The sequence below is a fragment of the Musca autumnalis genome, unplaced genomic scaffold (assembly GCF_047663935.1).
Source record: "Musca autumnalis isolate F117 unplaced genomic scaffold, ASM4766393v1 scaffold_5, whole genome shotgun sequence".
Classification (NCBI taxonomy): domain Eukaryota; kingdom Metazoa; phylum Arthropoda; class Insecta; order Diptera; family Muscidae; genus Musca; species Musca autumnalis.
The window spans coordinates 5,349,597-5,373,029 of record NW_027412088.1 but is presented as its reverse complement, the minus strand read 5'-3'; the positions used below and the strand labels follow the sequence as shown (position 1 = coordinate 5,373,029).

Genomic DNA, 23,433 nt, shown 5'->3' with positions numbered 1-23,433 from the left:
GATCAGCTGGTGTGATACCACTACCTGGTAGTTTTGCCATGCTATGAGGTATTCATGGTACAATAATACAGGTAGCATTATCAAGCCAGCTGATGGTAACATAATGTGTCAATTGCATTGAATTGATGTCAAATTTTGACATCTTATGTTACCAACAATTGCCGATGCGGCTACCTGTGTATTTGTACCATGGAGGTATTGAAATGTCGAATTGCATAGAAACAGGTAGATGTATCTCGAAAAAAAGAAAACAAACAAATAAATTAATGTTGTACACTTAAAATGCCAACATTTGTTGTGTTTGTTCTGTTTATGAATTTTGACATTTAAAATCTTTGTTTTTCTTTGAATTCGTGGAGGACCTGTAATTGGGCCATGAGAAGGAAGTAAGCTCAAATGTGTTGATTGAATTTAATGGAAACTTTTTTAATTTGTGTTTATATATGGCCTGTTCCCGTACTTTATAAAGTGGTAAAAGTCGTAAACGATTTTCATATAAATTTTGTGTACGGGAACGCAAAATGTGTAAAAGTGGTAAAAACTTTTTAGTTCTGGAACAGAGCTATAATAAAGTTCTTTGTGTTCTTGTTTTGCACAAATAATAAATGCATTTTATTTATTTTGAGATATTTCGCAATGGCTTGCATTTTAATTGCATCTTTAGACTGATTAAAAATGCAAACCGAAGAATGCATATAAATTCAATCCAAAGCACTGCATCTTAAGCCGTGATTTGGATCGAAAATGGAGTGCATCCCAGCTGTGTGCTGTGGCAGCAAAATTGAGTGCATCCTAGCTGCGCGCTCTCTTGTAAAATTCATAAGGGAATTCATAGGAAAAGATGTACTCCAACGGCAAATGTACCGTACACTTGTAATGATTCAACTGCATTCGCGGATGCAAACTTTTTGCTGGGATTGATTAAAAACGTCGGCGCGCACTTTTCCCGCTTTTCCGTTCGAGTTTAAAGCTGCGATATTTAGCAGATTTGAGCTAATGTAATCGCCGGCGGCTAAACTTCTAAAAAAGATAAGCGGCGGCGCGTCGCCGACTAATAATCGACTCGCTTTCACATCTGGCGAAGAGACTTCAAAATAAACATACCATCATGGTAAAGCACAACACGATGTCGGAAATTGATTTGGGTTTTGCAGAGGAATGTGAACCAAAATGGTTGACCAATGCTAATTTTCCGAGTAAAATCGGCGGCAAACCTGCTTGGTTACATCTGGGCGAGTTGCCTGCAACGGAATCACTTCGTTGCAAAAAATGTGGAAAACCAAAAAGTTTCCTCTGTCAGGTGCTACAAGTGGTATCAAAAAATTTAAACATATTTACTAAAATTGTACTTTTATTTTCCACAATAGGTTTATTCGCCCTTTGAGGATGATCACAATTTCCATCGAACAATTTTTGTTTTCGTTTGTCGAACTGAATCTTGCTATGTAGCCAACGACAACAGTCAGTGTGTCACTGCATTGCGCAGTCAACTGCCTCTGCGTAACAGTTTTTATTCAGAGATACCACCGGAGGATGGAGTAGCAGTAGTAAGTTTTTCATAAATATGTATTTTCACGTAATTCCTTTGCAATTCAATGTTCTCAACTTTACCTATAGCCCGAAGTACTTCCTCCCAAGTCCAAACTATGTGCAACATGTGGATGTCTTGGTACACTACAGTGCAGTCGATGTAGAAAAATAAATTATTGTGGGCTTGAACATCAACGTCTGCATTGGAAATATCACAAAATTGTATGTTCTGCTGATAATACTGGATGCGATAGCAAATTGGCTGCCGATGAAATCGTCAGGGAGATTGTGTTTCCAGAATGGGAAATTTGCATGAACGCCGACGATGAAAGTGAAGACGATGCAGAAGAAGACACTAATAAAACTGAAGTAAATGAAGAGGAACAATTGAAGGAATTGGACAAACTTATTAGCTCTGGAAAAGCAGGTCAATTTCAAAGCCTTCCCGAATCTGAACTGGAAAAATACACTAGCGGTTGTGAGGAGGTGGATGATAAGGATTTTCGCAAATTCCGCAAGGAGTGTAGTAAAGCTCCCAGACAGGTAATACGCTATATGCGCAAGGGTACGCCATTGTGGATTGCAAGCAAAGACAAAATCCAAGTATTTCTCGACAATATTCCGGCCTGTGACATTTGCGGTTCTCCGCGAGAATATGAATTTCAAATAATGCCACAAATGCTTAACCATCTACAGGATTCCAACTTGGATTGGGGCGTTTTAGCAATTTACACATGTCCCAAAAGTTGTCCCTTACCTGATGGCAAAGGCTATACAGAAGAAATTGTCATAAAACAAGATATAGTAGTAGAAAACGACAAGAGCTCATAGTCTGTGTTCACATGTTTATTATACAAAATAAAGGTCCTTGGATTCAAATTCTGTGTTTTGCCTAGTTCAATTTGATTATGGGAAAATGACGATGTTTAGAGAAATCAAACTCTGGTTGGTGTTTGGTGTCCTTTTGATGACCTTTAGCTAGTACATTCATAACAACATAATTAACTTTGGCCACCTGCAGCATGTCAAGAATCTAAAGGAAAGCAAAGAAAGACAAAATTTTAATTAAATAAATTAAATCTCACAAATAATGGCCTTCGCCCCTAAAAAGGCAAAAACTTAAAAATAAAGAAAAAGACAAAAATAATAATTTATCATAAAACCGATGTGTGGTACATACTTCTTGCTCAGGATTCTGTATAGATTCTAGGGCATTGCGTGCTTGATCAAAATGTTTAGCCGCAATGGCATAAATCTCTGACGAGGGGGGTCGCATCATATGTTCACGTATGTTCTTGAACTCTTCGTATGACACGGGAGGGGGAGAAGTCAAATTGGCAAATGGAGCAAAACGGCGATTAAAACGAATCTCTTCATTATCAAACTTAGGCATTGGTTGACGTATTCGTCCATCCTTGGTCAACGCGCCCATGGCCTTATAAAACCCTCCACACATACTTAATATGGCGTGGTAATAGAAAATCTCCTGACGGTAGGGCTTTTGTTGTTTTTTGTTCTTCTTGGGCTTTGGTTTATTGCGATTCTTGGCAGAACTTCCAGGTTGACTTTTCATCTGTTGTTCACGTTCATATTCCTCTTGGGCCAAAAGATTATTTTCCGTGCGCGTTAAAGCAGAAACGATGAAACCAATCAACAGCTCATACGGATACCTAAACAGCAAAGGAAAAAGTCAACAAACAAATTAATAAAGAATACATTTAAAATGGCATGCACTTGTCATACCAATAGATGTATAGAAATTCATGAACTGAATACAATTCCAGTTCAAATCCTGACATTAAATATAACATCATTGCTCTGAAGCAGTTGTACAATACCCATGTGGCAAACTGTGTACTATACTTCAGGGTTGTTGCAGCAACTTCATTTCCTTCGGCTAACTTTTCATTTGCCAACATGCTAAGATACGAATCAAGCCTGGCAGCTTCCACTTGTATGAGATCGAAGCTCTCTATAAATCTGCCTAACTTATCACGTTGGCGAGCACTATTGAAACCACAAATTCTCAAAAACTGAGTAAATGTACTAACACAATAGCGGAAGAATGAATTAAGGTTCATTTGTATTTCCCGATCTGCGGCCAATGGATTTTTGGGATTTAGAATTGGCGGTGAATTGAAAGCTCTCACAGAATCCCACAAAAAATCCTTAAATGCAATGGTACCAAACACTAAACGTTTGCAGGTTAAGAACAATCCTTGAAGAACACTTCGGGACAAAATACACTGGCCCGATTTGCGACTAAAATCAATGAAGAAGTTCTGTAAATGGGAACAACGATAAGTACTTGGTGGTTGCTTTTTTCAAAAACATGTCAAATTACCAAACTTGAATAGTAGTCCCGCATACGTATAATTTTACATGCATATTTTAGACGATGTACCAGTTCTTCTAAAAATGTTATACTGGATGCACGATCTCTCATCTTGACACTACGTGGAAAAGTCGGTGGCTGACTTCTGTCATGGACGCGCGGTGAAAAGCCGAGTGGATTTGGACAATCCGCTGTATGAAGAAAAAATGAATCACATTGAATTTGATGTCAGCCAATACTTACATCCCGCTATTGGTTGCGTTCCTTTTTCAATTGTTTTCTTGATTTGAGGAGTCAGCTCTAGGGAAGCATTTAAATGTTTATAGATATCATTTATGATGGGCTCATCAACCACTGAACCCATGGCATGGTCAAAGCTATGTATGGCCTGATAGAAATGTCTCATGAAACGCAAACGATGTACCACAGCCATCAAATCCTCCGGTTGATTAGAACATTTGCTCTGCCTTACCAGCTCGTCTTCAGCTTCTTTTAACATTGTGGGTATGGAGGCGATCTGTGACCCATCTTCTGGAGCTAATAAGGAGGAATTTCCATATAGCTGAAAATCTTCCTCCTCGTTGACGCTACTTGATATGATGATGTTCTTTACAATATTAATCAGCTGGCGAACAGCATGGACAAATGCTTTCAAAGATTTGTCTTCAATCTTGGCGGGCGCATGCAAATACAAGCATGTAAACAGAACCTGGTCCATTGAATTTCCCTCCAACCAGGAAACAATACAGGAGAATAAAGCATCGAAAACGCCAATTAACTCCTCGTTAGTTAAGTTGTTAAGTTTCAATACTCCAGCCTAGATATAAAGAGCAATCATTAAAGATGCCATTTAAAACGATTACATTCACCGAATGCTTACATCAACAGCTGACTCGAAGGTGTGTGGAGATGTATCATTTTTATTGTACCCCATGCCAACATCCATTTTGGGATCCATCATTTCTATGGCTGACATTGCTTCAAACAAACCGAACAGCATATCTTGCGCCAATTCGCCCAAGTTCAACTCGGAGCATGCAGATTTGAAGTCTTGTGTAATATCTACCCAACCATATTTTGGGTACTCACTTGTATCTTCATTATTGGAACGCATTATGCGCTGAACTTCAGGATCTAAAAAAACACATTCCTGGCCAGCGGCATCAGATGTTTCAGAGTCAATGGAATCTATAGATGCCATAGCAGCTGTCATTGCAGATGCCGCCTGAAAACCAGGTTCATTCACACTAAAAATGATAAAAAAAAGAGAAAAATTAACATTGTTCCTCATTTTGCATGTACAATTACGGCTACCTACATGGGATTCATTGAAACACACTCGAATTATTTTATGAAAAATGTATAAAAATGTAGCGACTATTCAGGACGTGGTCGAATACTTAATATATTTGCAACAAATTGAATAAATGTCTTTCTATTTCATTACATTTAGGGGTATTGTGGTATTGTATATAATTTTAGATTTTTCACTTATAATTTTCATTTGACATTTAAGATGTCAAGCAAAACATATGGTTGACAGTTTTCTGTTAGTACATAATTAGTGAAAACGTAGCGTGATTTAAAGTTGCAATGTTTTACAACGGCCGAACTGCACTGGATTTATAGTGCGTTTAACTATAACCGGATTTAAAAGTATATATAAATGGATTTAATAAACCCACTGGGTTCCAAATGTCAATTCCATTGCGTATACTTCAAATTAAAACTCAGGCTAAATTGAAATTTTTGACATTTGGATCTCCTATTTATAAGTGTGTCTGCGTACTCGATAATTATAATTATTACAATTATTACAAATTATTACTGAATGTTGTTTTTTACACAAATGTTCAGTAAAAGAGAATGAATTGAGAAACTTGTTTTGAAATTTTTATTACTGAGAACTTATAATTTTTACTGAAGGAATTTTGTTCAGTAACATTTTGTAGCTTTAGGCAGTTGTCAAAAGTTTAAAATATTCAAATATCATAATCGTAAATATTAATCAAATTGAACATTTTTACTGAATGTTGTCTTTTTACTTTTTTAATTTTTTCCTTTGAAAGAGTATAAAATGCTGCACTCTCTAAAAAGAAGTTACTGAGTAATATTTACTGAGAAAGTACAAGGACAAACCTTATATGTATGTACAGTATTGCAATTATGTCGATTATCGGCCTAAGCAATGGAATTGACATTCGAAACCCAGTGGGTTTGTTAAATCCGGTTATATATAAACGTACTGTTATGTCTTTACCTGATTGCGATATCGCAACTGTGGCGTTTTGAAATACATAACTTTGCAGTAGTTACATGGCAGAACTACCAGGTAGTGGTATCACACCAGCTGATCGAATATGAAAAGTCAAATCCCTTTATAAAAAATTATTTTTGTTTTAATTTCCCCAACAACATAAAGTTTTGACATAACATATTCACGATTTTACGATGCCACTACCTGGGTAATTGTGCCATGAGTAGTTAAGAATAACGGCGTTATGAGACACAATACTTATGGGTACTTTACACGATATGTATTTTACATATGGGTTGTCACTTTGTGTATACATTTTGTATATAAAAAGTGACAACCCATATGTAATATAAATATCGTGTAAAGTACCCATTAGTCATTTGCAAAACGACTGACGTTTCGGATGTCAGTCAAGCTGTAATCAAGTTTGCGAAGTCGATCATGTCAGAACCACGACAATTCTTGTTGTATTTTTTATTATGTCAAAAATGTAGCAAGGAAGCCAAGCAACGAGGCTGCTTATGTACCCAGGCCTTTAGAAAATCAGTCAGTTGTTTACTGACATACATACATATGTATATCGTACACTATTATATATTTTTTTTAATTTTGAACGGTTTATGCCCGTAATTTCTACGCGTAGTTATCTATGAGTTCATAGATATCTCTCGTGTAAGCAAAATTTTATAATTTCAACTCATAGGTAACGTTACCGGGCCAAAAACGGTCGTGTTACTTACACCAAGAATTTTACCTGGTTGATCGTTGCCAATGTGTTAACAGATGTAAAACACTTTTATGTGGCAATGATTTTGCAAAATCATGAATGAAAATCACCAATGTTGCCACATGATTTCAAAAATTACACCCCTCGGTAAATGGCACCTAGAAATTACCAAACGCGTAGGTAAAGATAACTAATAGATAGCTACCTACCCGGTTACCTAGGCGTTGGAATTACGGGCATTAGTATCTATCGACCAGAAGCAGAGAAAAGAGGATAAAAAATCGTATTTGCTTAAAGCGGCCCATACACTATCAAAATCGTTTGTCAACCGATGAACCACGCCTGTACGTATGTGCTTGATAAGTGTGTAGCAAAGCATTCAATCAGCCTTCAATTTACACAAGGTAAATTCCGCCTTATTGGGAAAAATCTTCATAAGGCATTTACATAAGGGTTCTATGTAAGATAACATGGGACAGCTACGTCACTGTTGTGCTTTCGCCAGCGCCGATTTTATTGAAGCTACATAAAGATCACTAAAGAGAAAGTTGTATAACTTCGATTAACCCATAACTTTCCCTTGGACGATCTTCATGTAGCATCAATTAAATCGGCGCTGGCGAAGGCGCAACAGTGGCGAAGTTGCTCCATGCTACTCTATCCTTATTATTAAAAGGAAAAACGTTAGCTGAAGCTTCAAAAGAACTAAACTGTGGTACTGTTATATAAGAATTATACCAATGCCCTTAACACTATTTTTCTACGAGGCCAAACAGTGTATAGTATTCCTATAACCTACTTTGTTCTGTGGTAATATTATGGATTTAAACTCAGCATCACTAATAATCAGAATGCTAAAAATGGCGTATAAGCTTGGATTTTCGAACTTTTCATACTCTCCGCTATGAGAAATTTCATTTACTGTGCGCGTGAATTGAATATGTGATTATAAAAACTCAAATGATGGTAACGTGGATCAAAGCTCAATATTCATAAGCAAAATTAACTCTTCGTTTTATTGCGGTCTTAAACATTTCTTGATCTGTAAATGCATAAAAATACAAGTCACTTCAAAGTGACCTACTAACCAGTAATTCTGATTTTACTGTCCTGCCCACTTCAAACATATACGGGCATGTTCTGGGATTCACCGTGTATTCGATACACATTACATACAATTCACCGCTCGCTACCCTGCAAACATTTCTCAAAATTGTGGAAGATTGTTCGCTCAGATTAATCTTCTGTGATTTCCAACGGCGATCATTGGACGATTGTTTACATTTTTTTCTTAGATTTTTAAAATGATCGCCCTAGAGAATACCAGAAATTTCTTCTGGAAGAGCAACAGAAGATTGTCACTGACATTTTTGATTTGGTTGTATATAATTCTCATATACACTTTCGACATAACTTTGATATAAATGTCATGCATAATGTTATAAGTAGAAAGACAACAAAGTGAATGAAGCAGTATAACTAACCACCAACAACATAAGAAATAATTAAAAATTATAAAAAGAAAACAAAAGGGGGTAAAAAACTCACACACAACAAATGAAAGAAAAACCCAAAGAATAATTCTATTCTTTTTTACTTTTGTGCAGAAAGCAGCGAATGCAGAGTATGCGGAGAGGACGACGAAACGTTGGAACACTATCTCTGTCATTGCCCAGCCTTCGCGACGCTAAGAAACCAATTTCTAGGAAATAACACTTTACTAGAGTGAATTTCATTAAAAAATTTCATGAAATTAGGTGTTCTTAGGTCGAATTCCCCACTACAGCAATTTCATGATTTTACTCTACTATGGAACTCGATCTAGAGACGCATTATTTCATGTCAAAATTTCAGTGAAATTACTCTAGTGTGGCCCGGGACTAGACACTGTTACTTTATGTTGAGGATTCGTAGAAGATCTTTAGGCGCGCTCTTCCGCGATTGAATTGATCTTCTCCGCGAATCTCAGATTAGCGTTAAGCGATTGAAAATTTAAAAAAATGTTTGCAGGGCACCATGGTTTTTCTGACTTTCACGGGTGTTAAACGCCGTACACATTAGAGCTTTTTTGCCGGGTTAACCTTCTTTATAAGGATTTGTGTGACATATAACCAATGGAATTGACATTTGAAAACCCGGTGGGTTTACTAAATCCGATAACACTGTGCAACATTTTTAAGGTGATCTTGTGCAAACAATTCGAACAGATGATTTTTTGAAAGTACAGACCCAAACGACAAGATACCCTAGTTGGGTTTTGTTGTGTCAGATCCAGCTCGGATTTTATGGCCATATCTAAACATGATTAAATATTGAGTTTTTAAAGAAATTCGGGGCTATATCTCTGAAACCAATGCGAATCTTCTTCTGACCTCTGAAGCAAATTTGTAGATAAGGGCAAGAATACAATATTTGGAGAAATAATGAACTCTAGAAACTGCATTTATTGCCTAAAATTTCAAAATATATGCAAAAATACCACAATTTTTATACATTTTGCACCGTATCTCCAAAACCGTTAACTTTTTCTGAGTATTTTCTTTTGGAAAAATATTCCCTGGAATGTAATACACAACTTTTCAGAACATGTTATTGTTGTAAAATACCGCTAAGCCGTTGTTTTCAGTACATTTTTCAACGACGATTTAATAAAAATGTCAATAATGTAGTTAAATCCGAAATGCGAGAATAATATGTTGGTGTGAACTGTGTTTGAAATACAGTATGCAAAGTTCATATTCGTACACCCCTAAAAAATGAATAAAATCGTTATATATGTGCAAATATGAATGAATATATATGTGCAAATATGAAATAATTAATAGGAATTACCATAACGAAGAAAGATTTAAGAATAACAAAACAAATTTTTAATTTTTTCCGTCATTTAGTTATAGATGTCGGCTCTGTGGGTGGCAAAGTTCGTATTCGTACACCTATATTTGGAGTTTTTAAGGATTTTCAAAGCAAAATACCGCAAATTTTTGTTCTTTTCTTCTTTTGGAATGCCTCTGCTATAGAAATATGTAAAAATAACGGTAATTTTATTAAAAATGTTGCATGAATAAAAAGTCGGACGAATATTTGAAATTCTTAAGAAAACTATGCTAGATATGATTAACTATTGCAATTTATTCCCGAATTTTGGACGAAAATAGGTAATAGCAGTCCTTCTGTAACAATTTTCGAGGTTTAATATGAAAATAAGTGTTGTCAGCGTTTGGAAATGCAAAGAAACGAAATCCGGGCTTAGGTAAAGTAAACACATTTTTGGTATTTACTTGGTGAAAATCGCAAGTTTCGTTTTATATTTGACATTAAATGTATTGAAGTTTTAGAATACGGTTTCGAAAATCATTTTATGTCGAAAACTGTGAGAGGCATTCCAAAAGATGAAAAGAACAAAAATTTGCGGTATTTTGCTTTGAAAATCCTTAAAAACTCCAAATATATAGCGCTTATAGGTGTACGAATATGAACTTTGCCACCCACAAAGGCGACATCTATAACTAAATGACGGAATAAATTAAAAATTTGTTTTGTTATTTTTAAATCTTTCTTCGTTATGGTAATTCCTATTAATTATTTCATATTTGCACATAAAATATGAAATAAATAACGATTTTATTCATTTTTTAGGGGTGTACGAATATGAACTTTGCATACTGTACGTGTTGTAAAAGATATGATGCAAAATACCGCTGAAACAACATGAAGTAAGCATTTTAGAGTTTCAGAATGTTCTAAAGAATTGTTGAGAACTTTATTTGGAAGATTTTTGCAAAAGGTTACTTGGTTCAATTCCCAATAGTTTAGCCGATATTGACCAGAATTTCAGCAATTATGTAAAATTTTCTATATTTTATAAATTTTGATGCCCTAGATGAAGTTTTTCTTATGTGGTTTCTTCAAAAGATAAGTTCTACCAGTTTAGGGCTACAATATTGCTAAAGACAGAAAGGCAAAATTCCTATTTCTTTCTGAGATAAAGGCCTGATAAATGCAAAAAAGTGTAGATTTAGCCCGGTTTAGATGAGGCCATAAAATCCGAACTGGATCTGGCAGGACAAAACCCAAAAAGGGTTTTTGTAATCTAAATATGTACTTTCAAAAAATCCATACTAGAAGTTGTTTGCATTTTCAGTGTTGCATAGTGTAATATATAAACGTACTATAAAACTATCAAACTTCTTTGTGATCGTTTTCCCTGCAAACATTTTTTTTAATTTTCAATCGCTTAACGATAATCTGGGATTCACGGGGAAGATCAATTCAATCGCGGAAGAGCGCACCTAAAGATCTTCTGCGAATCCCCAACATAAAGTAACTGTGTCTAGGAAGCGAATCCCGAGGAAGAATGGCAGATTAATGCTTAGTTTACATTTGGCGTCGTTTCGTGATTTCGAGGGCGTTTCGTGATTTCGCGCGAAATCAAGCAAAATTTATCATGATTTCGCATACAAAAATGAAATCCTCTCATTTCGTGATTTCAGCGAAATCAACATCGAAATCACAGTACACATGATATACAACCCTGCTTTTGTCTAAAAAAGTACCAAAAGTTGCAACACTTTTCACGTATCACAATAAACAAGGTAGATGGTCAATTGCTGCAACAAAAAATTTTAGTATCAAAATTTGTAAACAATGTGAAAAAATATTAAATTACTTTGTTACAATGATATTTTTTGTGTTCCCGTACTTTTTAATGGTAATGTTAGAAAAAAGAGCGAATCGTCAAAACTTGCTTCCCCATACAAATTTCATAAAAAATTAGGGAACGGAAAAATGACGGAAATTGCAAAAACTCCAGCATAAATATCAAAATCAACGTATCGGCTATAATATTAGATGCCAATGAACATGCTTGCTGCTAGTTTTCTACTAGGCCAAATTTGTATGGCAGAAAACAGAAGAAGAGGGTGTTATTCGGCGCTATTTTTGTTTAAAGAGAAGTGCAAGTCTTGCTAGATTTCGGAGTATGGGAACGCATTTTTAGCACTAAACGGGAAAACTACTGCAAGTACTAATTTTGTGCAGGTTCTGAGCACAATTTTTATCTATCGAATGGCCTGTTCCCATACTTTATAAAGTGGTAAAAGTTGTAAAAGTCGTAAACGATTTTCATATACATTTTGTGTAAGGGAACGAAAATGTGTAAAAGTGGTAAAAATTGTAAAAACTTTTTAGTTCTGGAACAGAGCTAAAATTTATTATAACGAAGTCTCAACGATAAAATCATTTTTTGATATTTTCATTTGTTAGTACTATACGCAATTAATACGATATATAGGTCATTTTACGATAATTTTCAATATAAAGTTTTAATGTTCTATATTGTCGTATATTTTTGATGCTTAATTCAATTTACAACAACTTGTTTTGAAAATTCATGTTCGATCAGCTGCGCATATGCATCCACCTTGATCATTGTGATATGTTTGAAATCAACAAAAAAATAAGTGTAAACACCGGGGTGTATTTCAGGATTTCGTGAAATCCAGTGGATTTTGGAGCGCAAGTATAAACTTGGCATAATCATCTGGTTGTCTTTCTAGTTAAACTCTGCAAAACCTAAGCATGCGTTGTGTTTGTCAACTCTCATAATAGGGGTGTCTTTTTACTTACTAAATGTTGCTGAAACATTTTTTTCTGCAACTTTCCCTTTATTCAACTGTCAAAATCTGCAACATTAGTATTATCACGTAAAAAGACACAGCCTGGTACAAATACACAGGTAGCCGCATCGGCAATTGTTGGTAACATAAGATGTCAAAATTTGACATTAATTCAATGCAATTGACACATTATGTTACCATCAGCTGGCATGATAATGCTACCTGTATTATTGTACCATGAGACACAGCTAATATTATGCGTGACATTAGGTGTGTTCGTTTACTCAATATTTTGTAAAAACTTGTACAAGTCCAGTAACTTCTTGCAACCGACTAAGGTCTTTCGCATTGTACTGCAGAGTAAACGAACAACATCCAGTAACAATTTGTACAAATTTTGAGTAAACGAACACACATATTTATTTATATCAAAGTTCTGTCGAAAGCATGGTGCAAGAAAGAAGGTGATACAATAATACCAACTGATGTCTTCATTTGCTGTCAAAACATATTTGTAATCAAAAATTGATAAATATTTCGCTTCTATAAAGAATATCCGTGTACAGCATATTTATTTAAATTCAAACTTTTACCGTTTTCTTCTACCACTTGTGGATATTTCGCGCAAAAAATTTTGACGTCAAATGAAGACTATGGCCCGAATTCGCCTACTGGATCACCTTCTTAAATTCGGCTTGGTCGAAAGTGTATATGAAAATTATATACAACCAAATCAAAAATGTCAGTGACAATCATCTGTTGCTCTTCCGGAAGAGTATTCTGTTATTCTCAAGGGGCGATCATTTTAAAAATCTAAGAAAAAATGTAAACAATCATCCATGGTAGAACAAATATAAGGTAAAGTAAATACTACAATAAATACAACTCAACAACAACCACATTGAAATTTGTTTTTGTTTGTAAACCTTAGTGTCAACGTACATGTAAACAAAACAAGGAAATATCTATAAATTATTGGAATTTGATTGAATATTTTGAAAAACATGAATGAAAGCTCGTTAGATTTTCAATTTGAATGTTTCCATATCATTCCACTAAATGCATAATTTCTCGCAGAAAGTAGAATACTTGCAAAAATGTTTCGGGTCGCTGGTAATTCATTGAAAAAAGAGAAGATGTTTCAATCATTTGCTTTTGAAAACAAAAAAGCACATGTTTATTAGGGCTTTATTCTTTTCAAGTTTAAGAAAATACCACACATATTAACAAATATTGTACCGCCTCTATAAGCGGTGTTTTAGTGTGCGGTATGTCGTTCGGACCTGGAGGAGGTTACATGTCAATGATATGAAGCCGTCTTTATGGGAAATAGTTTTCTGATGAATAAATTTGTTCTTAAAAACTATATATCCCTAATATACATCGAACATAGAAATAAATACATAAAATGTCGTATGGAATTTGACACTAATACTATGTTTACATTTACGAAATGCACTCGATTTCATCTGTCAATTCCTTTGTGTGTACGTCAAATGAAAACTCTTCTGAAATCGATTGGATTTCATTTGACGTTTGAGCAATGGAATTGACAGTTGAAATCGAGTGGATTTCGTAAATGTAAACATAGTGTAACACTACAACCCAGTTCAGTCAGCTGGGTATTGCTGCTACCTTTTCTTGTTCTACCATGGTAATGATCGGTCAATCCCAACAGAAGTTATAAACAAATATTGACTTAGCATAGTACTGAAGCTCAAAAAAAATTTCCAAACTTTGAGAGCTTCTCCTCCAAAACTCACTTTTTAGACTTAGCATACTACTATTCGGGTGCCATCGTGGTGCAATGGTATGCACGCCCGCCTTGCACGCAGAAGGTCGGTGGTTCGATTCCCCGGCCAGGCAACATCAAACATTTTTCAACGGTGGCAAAATACCCCTCAGTAATGTTGGCGACATTTCCTGAGTATTTCAGCCTTGAAAAACTTCTCCACAAGTGATGTCTTATGACACGCCGTTCGGACTCGGCGATAAACAGTAGGTCCCGTATCATTGAGCTAAATATGAATCGGGGTGCACTCATTGATATGAGAGAAGTCTCCCTTGTCCCGTATGGGATGTTGTAGAACAATGTTTGTTTTTTTTATACTATTATTTGGAGGTGTCGATATATGTGTCATGTCGAACCTACTATGGTTCAGCTGGTCTGAGAGCAAAGCTTTCAAACTTGTTACGAAATACTCTTCGGGAAAAAGAAAATTGACGTAGCTCAGTGGGAAGTTCGTTCCACAAACGCGCAGAGCGAACAATAAATGATCTTTCGTAAACGGATGAATAAAATCGTGGATAACGTAATTGTGTATTTAACTACCAATAATATTTGTAAAGAATAACCCAATTTCATTAAGAATTTTGTATTTACCAGCTAAAACTACATCATCGTAACTATATGGTCGTATGACCATCCAAACACAAACATAGATTTTTTTACGAAACAGAAGAAAACTGTTTTCGTTACTCGCGATAATTTTTACACAATCGATGATATTATGTCCATATTTACATTAGGCAATTTTCCTTGCGGCAATTCTCAGTTTGTGGGTGATGAGAGGCAAAGGGTTACCATATGCCTCACCTCTCTCTCCAGCAAACTGACAATTGCCGCAAGGAAAATTGCCTAATGTAAATATGGACTATGAGTCGGAGCTCTTTCTACGAAATTAGCTCACCTGAATTCCTTAAGTAAATTCCTCATTACACATTACAATAAAACGATTTTGAACACATATGGTGAGAATTATGTTTCCTTTAGTTTACTTCTGCAGGTTGTTGCAAAAACACAAAGAAAAGTTAACAATCCTTTCTTTCAAACAGAAATTGATTGAAAGATGTGGAAGCAAATGTTAATAACTGTAAATTAACTTTTTTATGAATTGATGCAAACTAAAGACTTTTTTGATGATGTGTTTCAGTGTATTTCAACATTCCTTTCCAAAAAAGTTCTCGGATCTTGGGAAAGGTAAAGCTGATTATCACATTTAAGAGTCAATTCTTTGGCATTTTCTTTGGTGGGTGAATCGGATATCTGCCACTTTTTGGCAGCTAAAAATACTAAAGATAAGTGCGTTTTGCTGCCACAAAGTGTGTGCAAAACTTGTTTTTGCAGCTAAGTCAAAACTACTGTAGCACATTCGTTAACTCAACCGGATATTTTTGTTAACTACCGATGTCGGTTCGTTATTAAAAAGGTTACAGAATCGCACTACAGGTGGCACGGGTTAACGTTAACCGATAACCATAAAAGTTCATATAACGGGTGTTTTTTACAGGTTTGTTTTTCGAATAGAGATAAAACTGGCATTTTGTGGTCAAATCTGGCAACTCTAATGTCGTTTATGTTCAGTTTGGTTTGCCATTTCATCATGAACAGGTTGACAAAAGAACAACGCTTGCAAATCGTGGAAATTTATTTCGAAAATAATGGTTCAGTTTGCGAAGTTTACCGCAAGCTCCGTCCATTTTATGGTCGACACATGGTATAAGTAAAGAGGTAGATTTAAATGAAAAAAATCTATAGAACCCTTGTTATCTTGAATTCCTAAAACTTCAAAATGAAAGCAACAAGTGGGTTTGTTTACAATCCATTTGTTGAGCATTTTATAAAAAACGCGAAAAATGAATGAAGAGTTAAGTTTTCTCCACATAATCGAGTTGTGAATATGATAAACTGATTGTTTCAATGCAAATCTCACCAATTTCTTCCATACAAATGGTCTAAAAACAATTTTAAAAATCATTGAATTCGATTGTTTTTTAAATTGTTTGGCATATTATTCAAACACCACACACACATACACAGTTTGTTTATATTGTTTTGATGTTTTAGGCATACTCGAATGAAAAAATTTAAATTGACATAAAGCTTTGGCTAACCTTTCTTATTAAACCATGGGTCGACATAATCGTCCATCGGAGCAATTAATTCGGTTAACCATGGATCGTTTTCGCACTACGTTTACTCTATATGATAATACGCATCCGCAGAGACGTCGAACAGTGCGCCCGAAGAACAATTGCCGCTGTAGAGCAAAGTGTTGAAGAGGATCCGAATGAATCGATTCGCCACCGTGCACAGCAATTGGAGCTTTGTCCATCAACTTTATGGAAGATTTTGCGCAAAGATCTTGGCTTGCGACCTTACAAGATCTAGCTTGTGCAAGAATTAAAGCCGCGAGACCATGCAATGCGTCGTGATTTTGGTGTATGGGCCGAAAATGAGATTGATCTCGATGCTGATTTTCATCGCAAAATTTTGTTCAGTGATGAGGCTCATTTTTGGTTGAATGGCTACGTCAACAAACAAAATTGCCGCATTTGGAGTGAAGAGAATCCACATAAGACCCTTGAGACACCATTACATCCACAAAAACTGACTGTTTGGTGTGCTCTATGGGCTGGTGGAGTCATTGGGCCATACTTCTTCCGAAATAATGCTGGAGAGGCAGTTACCGTTAATGGAGACCGGTATAGAGCCATGATAACCGACTATTTTGTTCCCCAATTGGATGGCATGAATGTGGATGAGTTGTGGTTCCACGTCACAATTGATTTATTGAAGGAAACATTCGATGAGCGCATAATTTCGCGGAATGGACCTGTCAATTGGCCACCAAGATCGTGTGATTTGACACCATTGGATTATTTTCTTTGGGGATAAATGAAGTCGCTCGTCTACGCCAACAAACCAGAAACGTTAGGGGAATTGGAAGCCAACATTCGTGGCGTTATTGCCGACATACGGCCCCATATGCTCGAAAAAGTGGTTGAAAATTGGACCTCTAGAATTGGCTTTATTCGAGCCAGCCGCGGCGGCCACATGCCCGAAATCATATTTAAACATTAATGGCATAAAATTATCCTTCCAATAAAGCCAAAATGATGGACATTAAAACGATTTTCTTGTGTTTTATTTCAATTCGAAGTTACTATACCTCTAAAAATACACCCGATATTAGGTTTCTGGATCAAATAGAAATGGCCTTTCCAAATTTTGTTTTTCGTTTTCTAGCCCGCTTTGCTATTCGATAAATATAAACACGGAACAGAACGTTTGTTATAACAGATATCTTTTATCAATCATATTTATTTTTTATTTCATTCATGGAGTATTGCTAGCATTGCAGTTTTATATTCTTGAATTCATATAGAATGTGAATAATAAATATAACTGGGCGGGAAAGAGAAAAAAGATAAATAGTTGGAGTGGGAGAATTCTATGACAGATCAAAAACAATCGAGCTGCAAAGGTTTGCAACGGGTTTACATACGAATATTGTTCAACACTGCCCCCAACATACAAACACACATACACACTACGCTTTTTTTCTCTCTTCAACCATCATTATCATCATTGTTATAATCCTGATGAATAAATATAGACAATGACAGGAAAACTTAAGATGAGATAACGTCATACGAATGACTACTATAATTAATTAATATTTTATGTTTAAGTAGTACAACTATTTTCAATTATAAGCTAAGTGTTTTATGTATAAAAATTATTATTTGAATTCGGCCAACAAGGACGTATGGATACACATTTCCTTGGTGACGGCGAGTAAGGGTAGATAGCAAAACGACAATCCAACACTTAAGAGCTTTTGTCGTTCAGATCTAAATTACTCTGCTGTTGCCTTTTGTAACGTTGTTCTTTGCGCCAGGCATCAATGCGTTCTTTCAGCTCAATGTTGGGAACAAGCATATCTTCTGTCAATGGTTGGCGATTAAAGGGATCTGTGTTGCTGTTCAGCAAGTGACGCGTTATAATTGCACGGTCCATAATTGTGCCAGAAGGGAGTACGACGGGATCTGACATGAGGGTGTCCATAAGAGGGTCTTTAAACTCGTCCGGAGCATCAGCGCACTCATCTTCAGACTGTTGATTGGCAACTAAGGGGAAAATAGAGTTAACGGAAAGGTGACTCTTAAAAATCGTACAATCCAGTTACATACCATATATATCATGCGCTTTAGATATCAATGCTCTGAACTTCTCGACTTCGATGGCGGAACGTATACTCAAACGTTCAATGCGATTGGCAGCATCATCAAATAAATGTTTCTGGAAGGACCTTTCATCAGCTGCCAAAGCTTGTGCAAATCTATCACAGTCGAGATGCAAATATATATCGAAAATTTGACCCAACAGTCGTCTAGGTTCCCAGCCATACTTAGTCGGATTGCGTACTTTCAAATCGTTACATTTAGGGCCGCAAAGTTGGTGTAAATTGAAATTTAGCATTGAACTGAGGCGATCAACCAATTCGTCGCGCATAAATGGTTCTTTGATGTCATCCTAGAAGAGAAAGGCATAATTATATCATTCTGTATAAGAGAGAGAATACCGCTTACGGTTAAATAGTGGAACATTTCAACTGTTTCCCTGGCTAGTGTCAAATAGGAACGACATTGTCGTTCATCTGTTGCCAATTGTGAAAGACGAGCTTGTTGCTGTTCTGAGCCCAAACTAGACCATGCGGAATCGTTTGCCATCATAATCTGTAAATGGAACAACCAAAAATAAATTACTGTATGGAAAGTTCTGGAAAAGAACCCCCTTCGTCACCTGTGTCTGATGTATACGTTTAAGATTTTCTAGGCATTCATCCAACAGGAATGTGGTATCATTCATAAGCATATTGATAAATTTAACAAATTGTTTGCCATTGTTCGATTCGTTGATCATGACTTGACGGTGGACAGGACTTTCCCACATCGATTTAAACAGATGGCTTATGTGATATCTAAAAATACATTCATAAAATAAATTTAAAACCCCCAGTAGGCTTTTGTGTGGAGGACATTCTGAAGTACCTTATTGTAAATTTGTCATAGAACTCTGTACTTTGGCCGGTCGTCTCAATATCTACATAAAATTTCATCAGGGAACTGCATAAAACAGTTTGGGCCAACTCATGATTCCATATCTGTTTTGAAAAGGACTATTGTTAGTGCAAGTGTTGGAGTTTTAAAATGTCGGTTTATACTCTTACCGATATATTCAAAATATTTGTTGGGCCCAAAGAGAAGACAAACAAAACTTCGACCAATTTGGCAGTGACATAGGGATTTTTAATCATGTGAGGTGCACAAACACTGGTCAGCAGCCAGGTTATGATCGAATGATCTATAGCATTGCGTATATCATTTTGAGCATGTTGCATAGCGAACAAAATGAATTCGGCTATGTCGTCGATATACCATTCGGGCAGTGCAGAGAATGCATCAGTCGGTTTCAGTTGTTGTGGAGGTATTTGTGACATGAATGGTCCTTCGATAGCACGACCCTCCATTTGGTATAAGAGATACTCGCACACAGTGGAGTAGAAGAACAGGCATGAATTCAATAGCTTTGGATCCAGCAGGCATACCTCACTGCACATTTTCGATCGCAGCAGTTTCTTCAACTGTTTTTGCCAACGATCCCTAAATTGTTTGTTACGCGAAGCAAAGGGAGTAGATTCCCAATGGGATGTGGTGCGGTCTATTTCATCGATTAACTTTTGCAGTTCTTTTATGGCCCTACACTTTTGTCGATATCTCTGTATGGCTGGCATAAAGCCCAAGTGATGCGCTTGTAGTGTTAAAAACCAACACTGAGTTTGGAAATTGGGTTGCGGCGTTTCCGTATTGGTGGCAGTAAATTTTTGATCCAGGAACTGTTTATACTCTTCTTCGGTGAAGCGTAATTTTGTATCTTGTTCGATATATATTAATGAATTCTTATAAAATGGATACTGCGGATCGATACGATCTAATTTGATTTTAACTGAAAGTTGCTGTAAAACACACATGAGGTTAATGGCAAAGCCGTCGCGTGCCAATAATTTTTCATCGCTGGCAAATTGGACACGTCTTTCATTGTGGCGCAGTATTTGCGATATATACTCCAAAGTCTTTGGCCGAGTATTGACATTGACAAGTAGGGAATGGAAAACTGAATACATGAGTTGACGCATTGTAAACAATTGCTGTTGTGTGTGTGTGAAATCGGAATAAGAAAATTCAATTTTATTATAAGAAAAGTGTTCGTGTGTGCTTGTATTTTGTGAATACTTACCCACTGGAATTTGCCCGAATTAAGGGTCAATGTGTCAACATTGCCATGGGCTTCGGCGAAACGTACATTTTCTTCAGCAAAAAATGACACCGATAAGAATGGACCCAAATAACTACACTTGACTATTTCTCTACCCGGTATTTGGGTACACAGAGGAGGCAAAAAGTTCGTCTGACTAGCCAGTAGATCGCACAATGGTCTGACCGTGCCAATTTTAACTGACATTAACTTAGACAAGAGGTCCATGTGATGGGTAATGATAGTTGGTGAACATATATTCCGTTGCATGCCCATGAACAGATCTCTTAGCATCTGACTAAAGATAAATTCAAAGTCCTCTTTTCGTTCATAGGACTCGGCTACAAGATCAAATAGGAACTCCTCTGGTACACGTAACTGATAGTACAGCTCCAGCAGAGTTGATTGATCCAGTGCATAGTTAGGATTATCGTGAATGCGATCGGTAAGCACTAAGATAGTCATGCGAAATATTTGCTTGTGGACCGTTCTCAACAGACTTTGTATCCGTTCTGCATCACCAGGCTGTTCTTGTGCCAGATTGGTAACAAATCTATCATTGATATGACGATGATTTTTGTGGCATTGTATCAAATGTAACAAAACTTTATGTTTGACCAATGTCATTGGTGCAAAGATATTGGATGATGGTGTTGGGCATGTGCCAATGAATTCGGAACTATTTATACCTGAAAATAAAAGAACGCATTATTGATATTGGCCGAAAAAAATGAAACATTATGTGTAGTAATAAGTACGCTTACCACTTTGTAGCCCTCTTGATGTTGAAGGCTGATCGTCGATTACATTGGCCAAAATTTCCTGAACTTCCGAATCATCACTTTTTATTTTTTTCGGTGTAGAATAAGTCGGGGTGCTGTCTTTTTTTAATGTTGTGTCCAACCCGCCTTTTGCACCGCCATCACTTTTCATCTCTTCATCGTTATTAGAATCACCACCGCCATTGGCGCCTTCATCAATAAATTCTTCGTCGTTGAATAATCTAAGAACACTTTCCATCAACACATTGCATATTAACCATTCAAAATTGAATCGTATTCCAGGGTGCTTCTCAAGGAAATTGGCCGTTTGTGGACAAATCATTGATCCTGTACAATATTCATTCCAAGTTGCATTTAATATCTTGGAGAGCATGATTTCCAAACGCTCATCTGCAGATTTTGTATTTTTCTGAATACCATCTAACGGGTTGTTGTTAGTCTGATCTTTTTGAGGGGTGCCGGCTGGCGACATATGTTCTACAGTTTCCATGTTCTCAATACCCGCCGAATCCGGGTCTTTCAAAGCCAATTGACACTTCACTTTATTCGCAGCTGAAATCTCTTCCATGGTAGTGGAGACCTCTGTTTTTCCGGCCGCAGGAGAGAGTAATGTAGTTTGTGATTTTATTGGAGTTGTATTGACAGATTTCATTTCCACATCAACATCCATTTTTTGTTCTTCTTGATCTAGGGGCAATGCAATACTGTCTGGATTGACAATTGTTGTTGTAGGTGAACCAGATTGATTTACAGCTTTCACCAAGCGGGAAGAATTGGAAACATTGGTGGCTGAACGTTGACCACTACCGCATACTACATACAACGAAAAAAAAACAAGCAAACACATGATTACTATACATTTATTACAGGGTTCAACACAGCAAATATCAAAAATACCTTCAGTTTTGTTGTTGGATGAGGGAAGGGAGGGCAGAGTAACGACACCACTATCCGCAGTACCAGCAGATGTGGCATTATTTGTTGATTTGGCCAAAGTGCGTAGTCTTCTTGCTCGCATCTATCGCACAAAGGAAGGAGACAGATATGATGATACAAAGAAAATACATATTTTATATAATTTTTGTTTTTTTTCATTTTTTCTTCTAAAATGCAATGGGGATATTCACCTCTTCGGCTGTTAATTCTCCTAATTTCTTGTTCTGTTCTTGTTGTTCCGACATTTTGACTTTTTATTTCAATTAATATATACTTATGATGTAGTCTGATGTTTTTTCTTCTTATTTTCCGGATAAACAATGACAAATCGTTAATTTTCTGTTCCAGATAATCCGAGAAATTCCTGATACTGATGTGAAATGAAAAAATAAACAAAGAAAATGCACAGATAATATAATTCACTGTTGTGATGTGCTGCTACATTTGCTAATTCTTCTTCTTCTAGCCAACTTCTTCCTATACGAATTCCGAAATGACAGCTAAAACCAATTAAATCTTGTTTGCTTTTCGATGATTTAGCTTTAATTTTCCGTGCTACGCTTCGTGATATTCGCTTGCTCTATGCTACACTTTCTTTGTTCTGATTGGAAAATTCTTGTACACTTTTCGTTGAAAAAATTTACTTTGTTTCCACAACAAACACAACGACCGAGCTAATTCGAACTTTTGGGTTTATTTTCCCGCTAATGATAGATAAATGTTCGAAATTCAATTTTATTTTCCCGTTAATGTTAATTTTTCGAAGCTAGCTAAATCGCTTCTGAATCAAAACAAAAAATATCCCACACATACACAACTACACAATGACAAACAATATTTTTTTTGCATTCAAGTAACCGACAATTACCATCTTTGTGATTACCAAAACTATAACTAAGTTAGTGATTTGGTATCGTGGATTGCCTACATGGTTTACCCCCCTGATTACACATGCAAGTAAAACGTATTTTACGCTTGCATTTAAAACAGGTGTTTTGGGAATTTACATACATAATAATAAGTTATTTGAAAGATATTCTATGGAATTCACAATCCAGCAAAATGTTCGATGCCAAAGATGACATTCAATCATGGGTGCAAGTGATCTAGCATGTCATCTTTTAGCATCTTCATCGATGAATTTTAT

At 36.2% G+C, this 23,433-nt stretch overlaps 3 protein-coding genes across 8 annotated transcripts; 1 reads left to right on the top strand and 2 right to left on the bottom strand.

Annotated features, from left to right (window-relative positions):
* Positions 1–1,070: 1,070 nt before the first annotated feature.
* On the top strand, positions 1,071–2,409 carry Zfrp8 (Zinc finger protein RP-8). Its single transcript, XM_073957172.1, has 3 exons — positions 1,071–1,300; positions 1,368–1,547; positions 1,618–2,409. The coding sequence occupies exons 1-3, from the start codon at positions 1,109–1,111 to the stop codon at positions 2,359–2,361; spliced, it is 1,116 nt and encodes a 371-aa protein (XP_073813273.1). The 5' UTR covers positions 1,071–1,108; the 3' UTR covers positions 2,362–2,409.
* On the bottom strand, positions 2,359–5,390 carry Naa35 (N-alpha-acetyltransferase 35). 2 transcript variants are annotated; one of them, XM_073957157.1, is made up of 7 exons: positions 5,184–5,390; positions 4,746–5,112; positions 4,109–4,682; positions 3,875–4,056; positions 3,274–3,812; positions 2,711–3,200; positions 2,359–2,563 (listed from the first exon to the last, which is right to left on the bottom strand). In XM_073957157.1, exons 1-7 carry the CDS (start codon positions 5,192–5,194, stop codon positions 2,423–2,425), a joined length of 2,304 nt encoding a protein of 767 aa, XP_073813258.1. In that variant the 5' UTR covers positions 5,195–5,390; the 3' UTR covers positions 2,359–2,422. The 2 variants fall into 2 exon arrangements, with proteins under 2 accessions (XP_073813258.1, XP_073813259.1); XM_073957158.1 differs by having other exon boundaries at positions 5,180–5,378.
* Positions 5,391–17,537: 12,147 nt separating this feature from the next.
* Positions 17,538–23,141, bottom strand: Ube4B (Ubiquitination factor E4B). Of its 5 annotated transcripts, none has more exons than XM_073991269.1 (11): positions 22,931–23,141; positions 22,478–22,656; positions 22,248–22,368; positions 21,333–22,163; positions 20,551–21,257; positions 19,484–20,461; positions 19,305–19,417; positions 19,057–19,234; positions 18,843–18,989; positions 18,444–18,786; positions 17,538–18,380 (listed from the first exon to the last, which is right to left on the bottom strand). In XM_073991269.1, the coding sequence occupies exons 2-11, from the start codon at positions 22,529–22,531 to the stop codon at positions 18,082–18,084; spliced, it is 3,771 nt and encodes a 1,256-aa protein (XP_073847370.1). In that variant the 5' UTR covers positions 22,532–22,656; positions 22,931–23,141; the 3' UTR covers positions 17,538–18,081. The 5 variants fall into 5 exon arrangements, with proteins under 5 accessions (XP_073847370.1, XP_073847373.1, XP_073847371.1 ...); XM_073991272.1 differs by having other exon boundaries at positions 23,100–23,133; XM_073991270.1 differs by having other exon boundaries at positions 22,878–23,119.
* Positions 23,142–23,433: the final 292 nt, after the last annotated feature.

What these genes read in the sequence shown, in the direction of transcription:
- Zfrp8 (XM_073957172.1), top strand. Translation starts at nt 1,109, where the DNA reads ATGGTAAAGCACAACACGATGTCGGAAATTGATTTGGGTTTTGCAGAG. An exon ending in CAAAAAGTTTCCTCTGTCAG is followed by an intron (nt 1,301 to 1,367) that starts GTGCTACAAGTG and finishes TTTCCACAATAG; the next exon opens with GTTTATTCGCCCTTTGAGGA. An exon ending in CGGAGGATGGAGTAGCAGTA is followed by an intron (nt 1,548 to 1,617) that starts GTAAGTTTTTCA and finishes CTTTACCTATAG; the next exon opens with CCCGAAGTACTTCCTCCCAA.
- Naa35 (XM_073957157.1), bottom strand. An exon ending in CCTTCGAGTCAGCTGTTGAT is followed by an intron (nt 4,683 to 4,745) that starts GTAAGCATTCGG and finishes CTTTATATCTAG; the next exon opens with GCTGGAGTATTGAAACTTAA. An exon ending in GAATTTCTATACATCTATTG is followed by an intron (nt 3,201 to 3,273) that starts GTATGACAAGTG and finishes TTTGCTGTTTAG; the next exon opens with GTATCCGTATGAGCTGTTGA.
- Ube4B (XM_073991269.1), bottom strand. Translation starts at nt 22,531, where the DNA reads ATGTCGGAACAACAAGAACAGAACAAGAAATTAGGAGAATTAACAGCC. An exon ending in ATCCAACAACAAAACTGAAG is followed by an intron (nt 22,164 to 22,247) that starts GTATTTTTGATA and finishes CGTTGTATGTAG; the next exon opens with TATGCGGTAGTGGTCAACGT. An exon ending in AAATGTTCCACTATTTAACC is followed by an intron (nt 18,787 to 18,842) that starts GTAAGCGGTATT and finishes TTTCTCTTCTAG; the next exon opens with GATGACATCAAAGAACCATT.